At 37.2% G+C, this 17609-nt stretch overlaps 1 protein-coding gene and 2 non-coding genes across 3 annotated transcripts; 2 read left to right on the top strand and 1 right to left on the bottom strand.

Annotated features, from left to right (window-relative positions):
• The first annotated feature begins 753 nt into the window (after positions 1-753).
• Trnar-ccu (transfer RNA arginine (anticodon CCU)) lies at positions 754-826 on the top strand. Its single transcript has one exon. It is a non-coding gene; the product is annotated as a tRNA-Arg (tRNA).
• A 2935-nt stretch (positions 827-3761) lies between these two features.
• Positions 3762-3834, top strand: Trnar-ccu (transfer RNA arginine (anticodon CCU)). The gene has a single exon. It is a non-coding gene; the product is annotated as a tRNA-Arg (tRNA).
• A 4035-nt stretch (positions 3835-7869) lies between these two features.
• Positions 7870-8511, bottom strand: LOC128559220 (uncharacterized). The gene has a single exon (XM_053550436.1). The coding sequence runs from the start codon at positions 8509-8511 to the stop codon at positions 7870-7872; it is 642 nt and encodes a 213-aa protein (XP_053406411.1).
• Between the last annotated feature and the right edge of the window lie 9098 nt (positions 8512-17609).

Below are 17609 nucleotides of genomic sequence, written 5' to 3'. Positions count from 1 at the left end.
TAGCATTTATCGAATATTTTTATTTAAAGATCGTTTTCAAAAGTCGGTTTCAGTAAGTTCTATTCAAAATACGAGCTTATATAATGACTATTGTGTCAACGCATTTGCATTTTGTAGCTTTACTGGAATATTTTCACAATAGTATAATTTCTTTCTGATAGCATATACGCTGCAAATATATCGTACATTCTATTATTTTTCACCATTCCAGTTGAATTGTCGAATTGCACATTTCGGACAGACGTTTGGTTACACAATACAACAATAGACGATATGGAATATTACGTCAGTAAAAGTGTGATGTCATTTCTGGAATGCTTTTCGCACTGCAGTCGGTTGGGTAACTGTGCGCATGTGGCTGAAGATATTCAACCAATAGTAACAGTAGAGTTTGTTAATGCCATTTGCCTTACAAACTTGACCGTGTGGATTCAAAAGGTAGACTTAGTGGACAGATGTCACGTCTTATCTAATAGAAGTTTAGATCAAACACCTTGTGAATCAACGTTTAGATGTTTGTGTCAAAGACGAGCTAATGCACATCACAAGAGTAAGTTCGTCTACATCGACTGGCCTACATATGTGGGTTTTATATCAAGTTCTGGCACAAATTAACCATCAAAGAAAAAAAATATTTTCAAAAACTTACGTATATGTTACACTTTATCAATAAATACGTTAATCTTATCAATGGTAAGTGGAATTGATTTTTAAAATCTTGAAAGAGCGTAAAGGCAATAATTTGACGTAAGCGCCTCCGTGGCCTAATGGATAAGGCATCGGCCTCCTAAGCCGGGGATTGCTGGTTCGAGTCCCGCCGGAGGTTGGTAGAATATATGAATTTTATTTCGTTTTGTATCTTCCTTTATCACAAAGATAGCAACTTCAAGTTTACTGATGCACTTGGCTTTGTCCATTTTTTTAATCCCCCGCCGTGGCGGAGGGATTATAGGAATGGTCTGCGTCCGTCCTTCCGTCCGTCCGTCCTTCCGTCCTTCCATCCGTCCTTCCATCTTTCTGTCCTTCCGTCCGTAACAAAATCGTGCCCGGTCCATATCTCCTAAACCCCTTGAAGGATTTTCATGAAACTTGGGTCAAATGATCAACTCATCAAGACGATGTGCAGAACCCATGAGTCAGCCTTGTCGGTTCAGGGTCAAGGTCACAACTCAAGGTCAAAGGTTTGAGCCTGCCATTTTGTGTCCGCTCTATATCTCCTAAACCCCTTGAAGGAATTTTATAAAACATGGGTCAAATGATCACCTCATCAAGACGATGTGCAGAACCCATGAGTCAGCCATGCTGGCTCAAGGTCAAGGTCACAACTCAAGGTCAAAGGTTTGAGCCTTCCATTTTGTGTCCGCTCTATATCTCTTAAACCCCTTGAAGGAATTTTATAAAACTTTGGTCAAATGATCACCTCATCAAGACGATGTGCAGAACTCATGAGTCAGTCATGCCGGCTCAAGGTCAAGGTCACAACTTAGGGTCAAAGGTTTGAGCCTTCCATTTTGTGTCCGCTCTATATCTCCTAAACCCCTTAAAAGATTATCATCAAACTTGGGTCAAACGATCACCTCATCAAGGCGATGTGCAGAACTTATGAGTCAGCCATGTCGGCTCAAGGTCAAGGTCACAACTAAAGGTCAAAGGTTTGAGCCTTCCATTTCGTGTCCGCTCTATATCTCCTAAACCCCTTGAAGGAATTTTATAAAACTTGGGTCAAATGATTACCTCATCAGAACGATGTGCAGAAATTATGAGTCAACAATGCCAGCTCAAGGTCAAGGTCACAACTAAGGGTCGAAGGTTTGAGCCTTCCATTTGTTGTCCACTCTGTATCTCCTTAACCCCTTGAAGGATTTTCATCAAACTTGGGTCAAATGATCACCTCATCAAGAACTCATGAGTCAGCTATGTTTACTCAAGGTCAAGGTCACAACTGAAGGTCAAAGGTTTCTGCTCTGTATCTCCTAAACCCCTTGAAGGATTTTCATGAAACTTTGGTCAAATGATCACCTCATCAAGACGTTGTGCAGAATTCATGAGTCAGCCATGTCAGTTCAAGGTCAAGGTCACAGCTAAAATCAAAGGTTTTACCCTTTCACTATCCATAGCAGTGGCGGGGGATTTAGCTGTCATTCAGACTGCCTTGTCTGTATTGAAAACGATTTTATTGTTGGAGTTAAAAAACAAATATGTTAAAGACTCCTATGAAAAGCAAACATCTCCCTGCTTTCACATGAGATAATTTTCTTAGTTGAAAAGAACGTGGAACAGTTACCTGTGACCAAGAAATTCCTTTTATCTTTCCCACTAGTATTTCTTCTAGCGAGGTTGTGCTGTATTGTCAGCTATAGAACCCTTTATACGGGTATACTCGTATTGTATACTGTTTATTATAAACTGGGACCAATGCAGGTATAATTTGTTTTTGTAATTTGTGACTGTCGTTTATAGACTTTATTCAAAGATATCGGAGATAGTATAATATCATAACATAGTTTGATATATAATTGTCAAAGGTTTCCGTAGTGTAGTGGTTTTCACATCCGCTTTACAAGATTAATCCACATCGAAAGCGACTTCGTGTTCACTGATATGCACGTGGTTTTGTTCTTTTTCCTCTTTTAAAAAAGTTTATTGTTTGTTACAGTTCAAGAACAAATACGATAAAACCCCTGTAAAAGACTCCTATGAAAAGCAAAGATCTCACTGTTAAGGCAGATATATTCTTTCGCATGATGTTAATTTCTTAGTTGAAAAGATTGTGGAACGATTTCCTCTGTACAAGAAATTCCTGTTATCTTTCACATTGTCATTCGTTCTAGAGAGGTTGTGATTCTTTTGTGTAAATTGTCAGCTAGAGAAACCTTACTATTGGAACCAATAGAGGCTTAATCACAGCCGCTTGACACGCATAAGGTAATGTATTCAGTCCTCAGCGGAAACACTTTTTACTCATTTTATCATTGATAAATCATATATAACGGAGAAGAAAACCCAAAACAAACACAAGTGAATGTTCACGTTCAAAAATTGACAGTTTCCTTTTTCATTATTTTTGTATTCGGTTATGTCTACATGTCTCTAGGCTCAGTGTAGGCTGTGTAATTGATAGATTATTTCACTACTGGAATATGGTCAAGGTATGCAATAACATGTTGTCATTTCCATTACATAATACTATCTGTCAAGAGACAATAGACGGTCGACAAAACGGCACACACACTCATTCTTGTTAATTTCTTGTTAATTGAAATTGATTTTTGAAATATTAAAAGTGCGGAAACGCACTGATTTAAAATAAGTGCCTTCGTGTCCTTCTGGATTGCGGGTTCGTGTCCCACCGGAGGCTGGGAAGATGTTTGAAATGCCACTGTCTTTCGAGGCATAGGAATTTATTTTCTTAATTCCAACATTTTGTTTTCGATTTTCACTGCATCCCAATCACTATTCTCTTTTGTTATAATCGCTTCTTAGTAGAATGCAATTGTAAAAAGACTGACAGTCAGTCAGTTCCGTTTTTTTTTTTCATTAACTTTGCTTTCGGTAATGTCAACATATCCTTAAATGCGACAATGTGTAGTCACTCTGCGTCATTGTAGATCATCACTCTACTGGAATTTGGTTAAGGTATTCAATAACATGTTGTCATTCCTATTATATCAGTATACCTACAAGGAGACGATAAATGATTGACAAAAAGGTACATTTTTTGAAATCTTGAAAGTGCGGAAATTATTTAATTTGAAATAAGTGCCTCCGTGGCCTAATGGATAAGGCATCGGCCTCCTAAGCCGGGGATTGCGGGTTCGAGTCCCGCCGGAGGTTGATAGAATGTTTGAATTCTCTCCTTTTTGTATTTTTGTTTACCACATAGAACACGACTTAATATTCACTGATATACACATAATTTTGTCCCTTTTCCTGTTTTGAAAACATTTTATTGTTGCAGTATTAGAACAAATACGGTGAAACCCATGTTAAAGACTCCTATGAAAAGCAAAAATCTCACTGTTAGGGTAGTTATATGCGTTTACATGAGATTAATTTCTAAGATGTAAAGAATGTGGACAATTACCTCTATATACGAAATTCATTTATTCTTTCACAGTGGTATTCTTTCTAGAGAGCTTGTGATTTTTTGTGTACATCGTCAGCTAGAGAAACCTTACTACGGGTATATTGTATACTGTAACACCCGTAGGTGCTAAGTCAGTAATGGCAGGCGGAAGAAATTAAAGTCAACACAGTTTTAAGTTCATGGTTGTAATGAGCAATATAGATTGCTGGAAGTTTTTACTAACTTAATAACTGATTCAGTAGTCTTTAGCAATACATCACAAATTGGTAATTTTGATGTAAACAGCTCAAAATATCTATAATCAGATGTTCATTACCACTTAAGCTACTTTTGAACCATGATAATTAACTGTACATCTCATTAAAATAGGTGTATTAAGTTATCAGGCATACAATAAGTCACGACTAAGTTTTACTAGTCGCGTAGCAGTTTACAAAGAGTAGTCTAGTTTCAATATATACTTTTTACGTAGGCGTGAAGGTTAAGGTTTTTCCAGTGACACACTTATATTTATAGAAAAAAAGTCTGGCAAGAAAAGTCTAACACCAATGAAAAAACGCGGTCTAAAAATGTCGACCAATGAAATGAGCCGTTACAGCCAGCATCTCTGGCAAATCTATCAGAATGCCGCCATCTTGAAAGACATCTCGCAGTTGAAATATCTTTAGTGATGAAATACATAAATGTAACCAGTTGAAAGTTATCTATCATTAAACAAATGGATGCTTTGGAATAAAAGGAATTTATCCATGCAAATTAAGGTTGGTAGAACTGCTTATTTTATCAGATAGAGGGCGAAAGACATATGTCTTTCACGAATGAAGTGAGCGAAAGACATTTCAAAATATGGCGCTCACTCAACTTTTGAGCAGAATCGATCTGAAAACAGCCTATAGCATATGCTACAGTAAAAGTTAAATTGACAGAATGATGGTAAAACCTTACTTAAAAACCTTGAAATAATGATTACTTCAGACTCACTGTAGAATACTGTAAAGATTGCTGGAAAACTTAGCATTACAGACAACCGGAAGTGAAAGATTCCGCGTTAAATCTCAAAATATTCTTGAGAAAATCTGAAGAAATCATGCATATATCAGTCTAACATCAAACTAAAAGTGACTAAATTGTTACATAATGATAATGTGACTATTGAACTAAACTGTTTTTCAAATGGAACTTGATTTCAAGAAGATTGACTAAGTCTTTCAGTTCTATCAATTGTCTATCGGAATGTCTATCAGTTCTGTCATATGTCTATCGGAATGCCTATCAGTTCTTTCAATATTAGGATCTAGCTTTCTTGAGGCGTTAAAAGTTTATAATATAGAATTTCAGGTCTTATTGTATAATAAAAACACACATAGATATAAATAACAACTGAAGGTTGTTTATACTTAATTGTACTTATCAGAAAAAAAATGTTACTGATAAATGGTTCGCGCCCTAATGAAACTTTAGGTATGTTTAAAAACTTTAAATGATTAAATTTGTTGTCATTTACTCATCGATTTGATGTGTTACCTTTTCGAAACTGATATCCCGAAGTCAATGTCTGGAAATTGTTAGGTAACCGATGGAGATTAAAACTGTTTAATTGTATCAATTAAAATTTTAGCTTCAGTGGTCTTCCACATCGGTAAAACTGTCTAAACCTCCATCACTGGAATATAGTTACAGATTTCTAATATTTCCCACGGGATAAAGGAAAGCGTCGCAGCCCATCGCCAAGCCAATTTTCCGGCATGTTTTGAATTTGTGGTTGCCTTTCATCCAATGTTATCAGCAGTGTGGCAATGCAACGCAATGTACTGTTATCCCTTGAAGGTGACTATGTTCTCACAGGTCCCATTCTCGCCTAGCAGGGGAAGAAGTGGCATGGCACCTGTTTTCAAGATAATTATTGCTTCATCTTGTAAGTTGGTCTTTTCATCACTTGGCTTAGACTGTTCATATGCTGGAGCTGCTGCTGCAGATGGCAAAGACGGTGACTGGTGCTGATAGGTGGGAAAAGGAAAAGGCAGAGATACTGCCTTAACATGCCTTATGATGTTATCGACGTAGCAGTCTGAGAATCCAAGTGACTCACTTACTTCATTTGAGATGTCTCCGAACTCGGAACCAGTGAGCTCTTGGCCACTTTCATTATGACTTATGTCACTAGCATACCTTTCCAGCTTCTGTATAACATTATTTGGGATGGATCTAGATAGTGTCACAGTATAGTTTGTATTTCTGTAGACCACAGGTAATTTAAAACAGTCTACCCTTTGGTCAACACCCCAATCTTGATGCTGACTTCAGGCCTGCTAGGGCTGTATGCGTAATTACTCCTGTCGGTGCTATGCTGCCTGGATTTGGACTTAAGAAACCCTCCGTTTGTAGGGGTGTACTGCTTCCTTGCACCCATCCAGCCTCCCATTTGTTCAAGTCCTTACTAGGGCTCTTAACCATTGTGTGCCAGAGTCTTACTGTATTTTTTATTGCTACGGCATCTTGGGAATTTTCAGCAGCTGGTTTTATGATTTTGCTGTAATCGTCGGATATAAGGAGAGATAAAAAACCTGAAGCTTCTGAAAAGAAGGTGTTTGACACAGTGTTCACCAGCCCTTGATGTTTTTGAATTACATGTTTCTTCAAGTCTCCCATTCTGTTACTGACTTTCTCAACTTCTATGCACCATGGGCAGATGACTTTTAAGCGTTGGTGAACTGCTCCCCCTACATGGTTTTTCAGGTCCTTTCTAGAGGCAAAAATGCCTGGACAGAGCCAACACTGCATAGCCATCCTGGAAGATAATTAAAATTTAAGAAGAGCTCTTTCTTCACACAAGAGCCTCTGTATGCCTAATAACTTAATACTGTCTTGCACTTAGATTCTGTTACAGGCTTTTTTTGTTTGTTTGTTTTGTTTTGTTTTTCATAACAGTTACTGTCAGAAAAGAATAAAAAAAACAACAAAAAAAACAATTCCTAACTTTGTCTTTTACATTTTTTTTTTTTTGGGGGGGGAATGAGTACTTATTAAGGACATCATTTACTTATGCACGTCTAAATTGATCATTTTCATCTGTATCCGGCAAAATGAGTGAGAGGTTAGCCCATCACAAAATGGTTTTAATTAGCACTGATTTCTCAATACTGACTTGGAATTTGTCTTTGAAATTTAAATATACTGTTCCATTTTCGCGCTTTACATAGTCAATCGGATTCCAGATTTCAAGAACGCTAATCTGCAACTAGGCTAAGTTTTATACGCGCTCCAGTTTCCTTTTTGACCAAACGCCTCGCTAAGTGACATGGGTAGCTACTCCTGCCCTTAACGAAATCAATCGGGCGGCGCCGCCTTACTCTGTTAACACTACAAAGTTCGTTATTTTTTTTACTTCTACATTCCAAGTCATTATTGTGCATACCCTCTTCTGCTAAACTTTTAAATTGCCGCGACCATGACCTTTTTCACCAGTGGTCATGTACATATGAAATAGCTATATATTTATATATGTATGTTGTTTTGTCACTAGAAGTAAGCATTTTTTGTCTGTGATACCAGTATTATGTGATATTAGAATTTTTAACTTTTTATTGTCTTTCTTTGTCTGTTCTATGGTTTTATGTAATACTATTTAATTGTTCAGTCTTACTTTCTATTTATTTTTCCCTTTTTTCTTTTTTTTTTTTTTTTACTCTAACATAAAGAACAAAACTTAAACTTTTGTATAACATGTAACAGTTTAATACATTTGTCTGTTTTTACTTTTCAGTTCATTGTACCATTCTTGTCTACAATTTAGCAGATTTAAACCACTTTGGAAGTGCATTTCCATGGTACTTCAGTAGCCGGTCAATGTGGTATACCTTAGCATTGGAAGTTTTCTTTTGTTTAACTAGATATGTCAAATCATCGATACGTTTCTGAACAAGGAATGGTCCCTTCCATTTTGGTACTAATTTTGAGCAAACACCTGGTTTAGTCCTAGTATCATAGAGCCATACAGCTTGTCCTGGTTCAAGAACTCTAGCTTTTGATTTTACGTCATAATAGCGCTTACGATAATTTGCAGATGTCTGGAGGTTTTCTCTAGCAATATCATGAGCTACTTTTATTTTCTTTTTCAGATCAGTGATGTAGGGACCACCAGTAAGGTTGTTGGTTGACTCAGGATGACCAATCATTGCTGCCATTGGTAACATGACCTCATGACCAAAAACCATTCTGTTTGGTGATATTCCTGTGCTGGCATGTGGTGATGCACGATATGCCATTAACAACTGCGGAAGATACTGATCCCATAGATTTTGTTGCTTTGTGCAGAACGATGATAGCATGGTCTTAATGGTACGGTTAAAGCGCTCTACGACTGAATTTGCTTGCGGTCTCATGACAGAGGTTCGGACTTTGGTTATACCTAATAACTGGCACATTTCCTTAAATAGTTCTGACTCGAAATTTGAACCTTGATCAGTGAGGACAACAAGAGGTACACCAAATCGAGCTACAAAGTTACTTATGAAAGCCTCTGCTACGGTGGATGTTCCATATTAGGTAAAGCTACTGCTTCAGTCCATTTTGTGAACACATCAGTTATCACTAGAATGTATCTATTGCCATTTGTTGTTGTTGGGAGTGGACCAGTTAAATCTATGGAAACTTTTCCATAGCTGCATATACCGGATCCTGACCAAGTGGTGCGTGGGCCGGTTGTGCCTTCTTTCTAACCTGGCAAATGTCACATTGCTTGCAGTAATCTTGTACACAGTCTTTCATTGCTGGCCAATAGAACTGTTGCTGGATTCTTGCTAACATTTTCTCCGCACCTAAGTGACCAGCTGAAGGAATATTATGGTAATTGTACAGGACATCTGAACGCAGTTTGGTAGGAACAATCAGCTGGAGTACTAAATCCCCTGTTTGGTCAAACCATTGTCTGTAGAGCATATTATTTTTCATTTGTAGCCGGTCCCATTGACGCCACAGAGTTTTTGCGACTGTTGAGTGTTTAGCAATACTGTTCCAGTCCGGACGTTCACCACCTTCAAGAGCAACATACAGATGTCCAATATCATGATCTTCTAATTGATTCTTGCGTACAGTACTTGGTTCCCAGCCATCCAGAAGTAAAGGGTGTGGCTTCATGTCAATTTCAGCTGCCTGCTGTTTACTTCTACTGATTGCGCAAATATTACCTTGTAGTTTATCAGTAGATTCTCTACTGGTAAGGGGAACAGGTTTTGATATATCATGTTCTTGCTCATCAGGGTTTTGTTGGAGTTCAAGTTCATACTTTTCCTGTCTTGAACATGCTTTACATGGAATTCTGGATAATGCGTCTGAGTTTTGGTGTAATCTACCCGGCCGGTGTACCACTGTAAGATCATAACTTGATACTTGTTCCAACCATCTAGAAATTTGTCCGGTTGGGTTTTTCAGGTTGCGGAGCCAACTCACAGCGGCATTATCAGTGCGAAGTGTTACATGGTGTCCAACTAAGTAAGGATGAAAGTGTTTCAGAGCCTTGACAACAGCCAACAGTTCTTTCCTGGTAATACAGTATTGAAGCTCGTGTTTAGACATTGTTTTACTCATGTAGGCAATCACACGTTCAGATCCTTCTTGTATCTGTGACAACACGGCCCCTACAGAATGATGAGAACTGTCCGTGTCTAATATATATGGTTCGCCAATTACTGGAAATGTAAGGACTGGGGCGCTGGTCAACTTTTGTTTCAAATTTTCAAAGGCTGTTTGGCATTCGTCTGTCCAGATGAATTTCCTATTCTTTTCACAGAGTTTATATAGGGGTTTGCAATTTCACTGTGATTTTCTATGAAACGTTTATAGTACGCAAACAACCCGCAAAAAGAGCGAACTTGTTTGGCTGACCTAGGTATTGGCCAATTAACAATGTCCTTGACTTTGTCAGAATCTGTACTTATACCTTTTTCAGATACCTGATGACCGAGAAAATTTACACATGTTTGCAGAAATACACATTTTGATGGTTTAAGCTTCAGTTTTGCATCTTTTAATCTCTTAAAGACCAGTTCTAAGCGTTCAATGTTTTCGGCGACTGTCTTACTAGGAACAATTATATCGTCCATATACACTACGCATTTTGACCATTGGAGACCACGCATTACATCGCCCATTAGTCGGCAAAATGTTGCCGGTCCAATAGCCATACCGAAAGGCATACGAACAAACTGAAACAAACCCATACTGGATGCAAATGCAGTTTTCTCACGATCTTCAGGACGTATACCTATTTGCCAGTAGCCCGAGAATAAGTCCATACTACTATAGTAGGAATTTCCACTAAGGGCATCTAGGCATTCATCCATTCTTGGTAGTGGGTAAGAGTCTTTCTTAAGGGTTTCATTGACCTGGCGATAGTCCACACATATTCGAGCAGTTTTATCTTTCTTAGTCACTATTACCAGATTGCTGCACCAGGGACTCATTGAGGGCTCAATGACGCCTTTGTCCAGCATTTTCTGAATTTCAGTTCTTTCAGTTTCACGTTTTGATAGTGGTAACCTTCTCATTTGTTGTTTAATAGGTTCAGTACCGGTATAACCTCAATTTTGTGTTCAATTCTGTCTGTTAACCCTAAATCATTAGATGACTTAGCGAATATGTCCTGATACTTAAACAGTAATGTTTTTAAGGATTTCTTTTCAGATTCAAGGAGGCCTTTGGATCTGCGGTTATACAAGTCACATAAGAAGTCCGGTAATTCTGATTCATTGTCAAAATTATTACTTAATGCTTCAGTTTTAATTTCAGAAGTTACCTGTGCACAGTGTTCCTGTTTTGTAACAGACATGTTAAAAGACTGGCATTTACCAAGCACAGTTTGAGGAAAAATATCAACTGGGTCTTCTTCACCATTACAACATTTAGTTTAACTGAGCTATTATCACTGGTATTTACAATGCCTGGCAGAAGCTGAATTGCCTTATTTTGCTTAACAGGTTCAATTAAAGCCATTTGATCAAGATGTTCTTTGCTGGGAATTGTCACAGTTACCCATGCACTAGAGTTCCCTGGAATTGTAGTTTTCTCTTTCACAAGTACTCTACAAACCATAGAGTCTTTCCCCCCTAACCAACATGGAATTTTGTCCCCTTGTTTAGTTTGTAATGAATATTCTACATAATCAACCCCTTTAACATATTGTAACATAAAGTCTTGACCAAGAATTCCATCAGGTGCTATGTCACAAACAGTTACTGTGTGTGTATACTCAGTTTTCTCCCATTTGAATTGAATATTTGCTGTACCATAGACATTATTTCAGAACCAGTAACATCTTTCATACGAATAGTTCCTTTCTGCAAAATTGGCCTAACTCCTGCTTCAATTTGTTCAAATATTCTATTAGCCAACAGGGTTGTGGAAGAACCACTGTCTATAAGCATATCTACATTAACATTGAAATGTAACACCTGTATAAAATCCATTGTCCCATTTTTCAGTGTTTTTAAATGTTTTACCGACATAACTTGTTTTTATTTCATTTTCAGGAGTTTCAGGCCCATTGCTCGCCATCGACTGTGGGCCTACTGGGTCGACGGCCTGGTGTTTTCCTGGCTCTTCTGTGGCACAGTTGCTTGACCTTGGTTCTGAGAGTTGGGTTGTGGCACTTGGTTCTGTTGAGGAGGTCTCACTAGCCATCGTCTTTGTTGGTTTTGATTTGCCTGACGGAACCCATGTCTGTTGTAAGGGCAGTTTTTAATGAGATGGTCTGGAGACTGACATTGAAAGCATTGCTTTAGAGTACGATTACCTCGTCTGCTTCTGAGCTCATCTTGTGCTTCTGAAAGCTTCTTAACACAGTCCTGGAGTTGTTGGAGAGTCTGTGTCATCATTGATGCTGATGGAATGTTTGCAGCCTCCTCAGAGTTTTGACCACTCCCGGTACCATTTACATTTCTCACCATTCTAGCTGTGGCATATTGTGACATGTTACCTGTTGGGAAGAAGACGCCTTCATACATTTCTATGATACCTACTGCTTGTTCAACACTGCGACATTGTTCTGTAAGACATTTAAATTTTATTTCAGCTGGAACAGACTTGTACAGTTGGTTAAGCGCAATCATTTCTTGGGCATCATGGGTCATGGATGGGTAAGCGCGCTGAGCTAAACGACGCAGATCATCTCCAAGCTTAGCAAAGGTTTCATTGGGACCTTTAAGTCGGGCTTCGAACCTTGTCATCCACATTGGTTGCTGTCTGGCTTTACCAAACCTTTGGCTAAGGTGATACACTATGTCTGAGTACCTCTCCCTCTCCGCACTATGAATTGTCATAGAAAAGTTCTGAGCTTCACCCCCCAGGCTGGCTAGAAGTGCTAATGCTCGCTCACGATCTGTCCACTGGCCAAGTTCAGCACATACTTCAAAATGACGCAAGTAAACTTCCCAGTCTTCCTCACCACTGAAGCACTGAGGTTTGATTGTTAAATGACCATTCTTTGGCTGTTGGCCCTCATAGTGACCTGGTTGATTTACTGGAAGATCCAAATACCTGATATTGATCTGTTTGAGTGATTTCTGTTCTGAGGCACCGCTGGTTGTTCTCTCATAGCGGGTCTTTGTCGAGGTTGTGCTTGAGGTTCATAAAGATGTGGCACATCATCATCTGTGTCACTTTCCTCTGCATTCATCACTGAAGCTGGAGATGGAGGTTGTTCTTGTGGTTCCAGAGACTGAGCAGTACCACCTGCTTCTTCCTCATTTTGATTGTTTATATTGAAATTTACTTCACTGTCTGAATCAGCCATACTTATCAGCAAATAAATGAAAGATAATCAGTTGTGTTTGTTCTTCTTTTAGATTTTTCTAAATTTGTTTTCTATAATTGTTTTAATGCTTACTTCTAGTAACAATACTATTTTTTGATTGATAATTTATATATCTATCTATTTATTGATCTTATTTCTGTTATATATTTATTGCTATTGTTATTTATAGGCCCTGTGATAAGCTCATACTGTGATACTGTTTTTCTTCTTTTATTATTTTTTTTTTTAATTGTTTACTTTGTACTTCAAGTACTTTGATACTTTTGTTTACATTCTAAATGTTATGTCACTCTTTTGTAAGTAGTACGCGATAATTCTTCATTAGCCGTGTGGGTTCCTATAAGGTGATCCCACTGGTATGACACCACTTGTAACACCCGTAGGTGCTAAGTCAGTAATGGCAGGCGGAAGAAATTAAAGTCAACACAGTTTTAAGTTCATGGTTGTAATGAGCAATATAGATTGCTGGAAGTTTTTACTAACTTAATAACTGATTCAGTAGTCTTTAGCAATACATCACAAATTGGTAATTTTGATGTAAACAGCTCAAAATATCTATAATCAGATGTTCATTACCACTTAAGCTACTTTTGAACCATGATAATTAACTGTACATCTCATTAAAATAGGTGTATTAAGTTATCAGGCATACAATAAGTCACGACTAAGTTTTACTAGTCGCGTAGCAGTTTACAAAGAGTAGTCTAGTTTCAATATATACTTTTACGTAGGCGTGAAGGTTAAGGTTTTTCCAGTGACACACTTATATTTATAGAGAAAAAGTCTGGCAAGAAAAGTCTAACACCAATGAAAAAACGCGGTCTAAAAATGTCGACCAATGAAATGAGCCGTTACAGCCAGCATCTCTGGCAAATCTATCAGAATGCCGCCATCTTGAAAGACATCTCGCAGTTGAAATATCTTTAGTGATGAAATACATAAATGTAACCAGTTGAAAGTTATCTATCATTAAACAAATGGATGCTTTGGAATAAAAGGAATTTATCCATGCAAATTAAGGTTGGTAGAACTGCTTATTTTATCAGATAGAGGGCGAAAGACATATGTCTTTCACGAATGAAGTGAGCGAAAGACATTTCAAAATATGGCGCTCACTCAACTTTTGAGCAGAATCGATCTGAAAACAGCCTATAGCATATGCTACAGTAAAAGTTAAATTGACAGAATGATGGTAAAACCTTACTTAAAAACCTTGAAATAATGATTACTTCAGACTCACTGTAGAATACTGTAAAGATTGCTGGAAAACTTAGCATTACAGACAACCGGAAGTGAAAGATTCCGCGTTAAATCTCAAAATATTCTTGAGAAAATCTGAAGAAATCATGCATATATCAGTCTAACATCAAACTAAAAGTGACTAAATTGTTACATAATGATAATGTGACTATTGAACTAAACTGTTTTTCAAATGGAACTTGATTTCAAGAAGATTGACTAAGTCTTTCAGTTCTATCAATTGTCTATCGGAATGTCTATCAGTTCTGTCATATGTCTATCGGAATGCCTATCAGTTCTTTCAATATTAGGATCTAGCTTTCTTGAGGCGTTAAAAGTTTATAATATAGAATTTCAGGTCTTATTGTATAATAAAAACACACATAGATATAAATAACAACTGAAGGTTGTTATAATACTAATTGTATTATCAGAAATTATACGTCTATATCGTTTAGCCTGGCTAAATGGTACTCCGCGCCTACATGAGTTTTAGGATATGGTAAAGAATATTTTAAGTATTGATGTAAATTTGTGTCTTTCGCATTAACGTCAGTGGCGATTTAAGATGATTTACCTTTTGAAACTATATCCAGAAAAGTAACAGATGTCTGCGAAATAGTGTAGGTAAACTTCATGGAGGGATGAAAACTGTTAATTGTATCAATAAAACTTTTTAAGTTTTCTAGTGAGTCTTTCCACATCATGGAAATACCGTCTAAAACCCGTAACCATACCTCTGGAATTATAGTTACAGATTTCATAAATTTTCCACGAATAAAGATGCGTGCGCTGCCCATCGCCACGCCCATTTTCTGTTGCTATGTTATTAAATTGGAAATGGTTGCTTTCCATCACTAACTGAATAAGTTTGGCAATATCGTCAACAGGCAATGTATTTGTATATCTTTCTTCTGATAAATCATGAGGGATGTGTGTATATAAAGATGATACATCCAGAGTTACTATGTAGGATTTAGGTTGGGGACGTATATTCTTCAATAAATTAATTAACTAATTAGGTCCGTTGTATCTTTTACGCATGGTGGTAGCTTCTGCATTCTGGGTTTCGGCAAAAAGTCAACATATTTTAAAATATCATTTTTATCTGTTTTTGTTTGTTTTCTAGGTATAGGAATTTATTTTCCTAACTCTTACTTTCTGTTTTCGATATTTCTGATTTAGATCTGTGTATATTTTTACGTTTAATGCATCAGTGACGTTTCCATGACGTCGCAAACATGACCACTTCGCGCACTTTTGACGTCAGATATACGGGGACAAAATCTGCCTTGAAATTATTGTACCGGCAATATTTTTAACGTAAATCCATATATTATGTATGAAATGAAAGCTGACAAGAATCTCCAGACGATGATTTAATCGGAATTGCTCTACGTTTTCGCTTAATAAAATGAGAGCCAAAAAAAGAGTTTTCTTTTTACTTAAATTTTCCACAAAAATAGCTTCGCACAGCGTAGTTCTGCACGGATTTCTCGACGCATATTTTACGATTTTTATCGCTTCTTTATTACTAGATATCTTAATGAAAGTTACATGCATTTGTAGAACTATTCAAGAATTGTTTCATAAAGGTATAGCGCAAGGTTCAAACCCGACCCTAAGGGTCGTCCGGGCTCGAACATGGGTGCCATGATGTCAAAAAGCAAAAAAAATACGAAATACACTTTATTTTTCTGAAAAAATATTTTACATCAACTAATGCTCTTAAGTAACACGTTTTGGCGAATATCAATTATTTCTATGGAAATAAATAGTTTTAGGTAAGTTTTGTCCGTCTGTACGATCTGTAGACTTGCTAAAGGGACCGTAACGCTAATCTTGGTCGTATTTTTTCGAAAAAAATCATCAATTTCCTTTCATTATAAAAAGCGTTAAGAGTAAGATATCAAACTGAAATTTCTTTTAAAATGTAGTTGGACATATTGTCTAATCGAATGTGAAAAACAATTGTCTTCCCCGACGAGCACGCCATCGGGAACATTTGCTGAACTTTGCCATTTTTGGCTTAAAATATTAGCCGTAAAATAAGGATAAAGTGCTTATAAAATATTTACTTTGGAGAAATAACTGCAAATTAAAACTTGTTTTGACAGAAAATGGCAAAATTTGAAAGTTTGTGACAAAAAGACAACATCTTTTCGTCCGTCTGTACGTAATTTAGGATAAAAGCTGTATTTCCGTACTTTAAATAAAACTTCAAATAATTGTAGAATGTTCCAAACACAAGATATTTTAATAAAATAACTTTTATAAATTATATCTAATCATTGTCTAAACAGATATGTAATTTGTATATTTTTACCGCCGACAGTTTCATCGGAGGACCGTCTCAAAATGTATCATTTTTCGTGAAAATATGCATACTTCTTCATATATTAAATAGAGGGGCGGGCCTTGTCAGAGGAGTCATATTTTCATAACCTGATGTCCGATTTTAACGAATGATACCTTGTTGAAAAGGGCAAGCAAGTATCTAGAGAAAACCGGCCACGTCAGGTTCGAACCCGGTCAGCTAGGGTCAAGGTCAAAATCCGGTAATATTCTCAAAATATGAACTTTTCAGAGCAGTCAAGGCACTACCTTCACTGAGTCCAATGACACTATTGGAGTAATTCTCACGGCTCCCCGGGTTGGGCCAGTTTAGTCTTGGCCAGCACCCTACCGCAAATAACAAGTTTGGTCATTTTCTGATACCTGTCCTGAGCTCTGATGGCATCATATGGACTTGTAAGTAGCTTAAATGTAAAGCTAAGACATCTACAAACATATTCATATTTGGTATAGGTAGGCACCTGGGGTGTAGAGACTCATACAAGGGTCAAAATCTGACATAGTGTCATTATCAAGTGAAATTCAGTATATCCTCCATGTATTACCTCCCCTGACACCTATGGCTTTTTGAACATGGTCTTAATCTGTAGCCAGGACCCGTACCTAGTCGATCATGTATAAAAAGGGTACAAGTTTATGTCAAAAGGGACCCAACTGGGTCGAAAACCTTCCAGTCATGGTCATAGAAGCCATTTCGAACCTACTTTGTAGCCATGACATGGCCATACATCTAATAAATATAAATCTATTACAGTTAATTGTAACTGTGTACATATAAACAAAAACTGGCGGCAGCTTTGCTACCTAGTACCCTATTTTTTTAGCATGTTACCAGAAACAAACTTTTTAAGGGCCATATCTTCACATTCACGTCGTTTTTTTTTTCAGGGTCAAAAAATGTTACTGTAGTGATGCTTAAAAAGTTCTTATAGCCACTAAACGGCACTGTAAAACTTTCTATTTTTTACTATGTGTTTACGGGACGTATTAGCGTAAAATATATTCAATTTTGGTAAAAAAATAATACGGATGGATATGTTTTTAATGCTGAGCGAAGTTTTTTTTTGTGGAAAATTTAAGTAAAAAGAAAACTCGTTTTCTGGCTCTCATTTTTTAAGC

The sequence above is a fragment of the Mercenaria mercenaria genome, chromosome 9, assembly GCF_021730395.1.
Source record: "Mercenaria mercenaria strain notata chromosome 9, MADL_Memer_1, whole genome shotgun sequence".
Lineage (NCBI taxonomy): Eukaryota > Metazoa > Mollusca > Bivalvia > Venerida > Veneridae > Mercenaria > Mercenaria mercenaria.
Note: the sequence above shows the minus strand (reverse complement) of the source record. Positions and strands in the feature narration are given on the sequence as shown.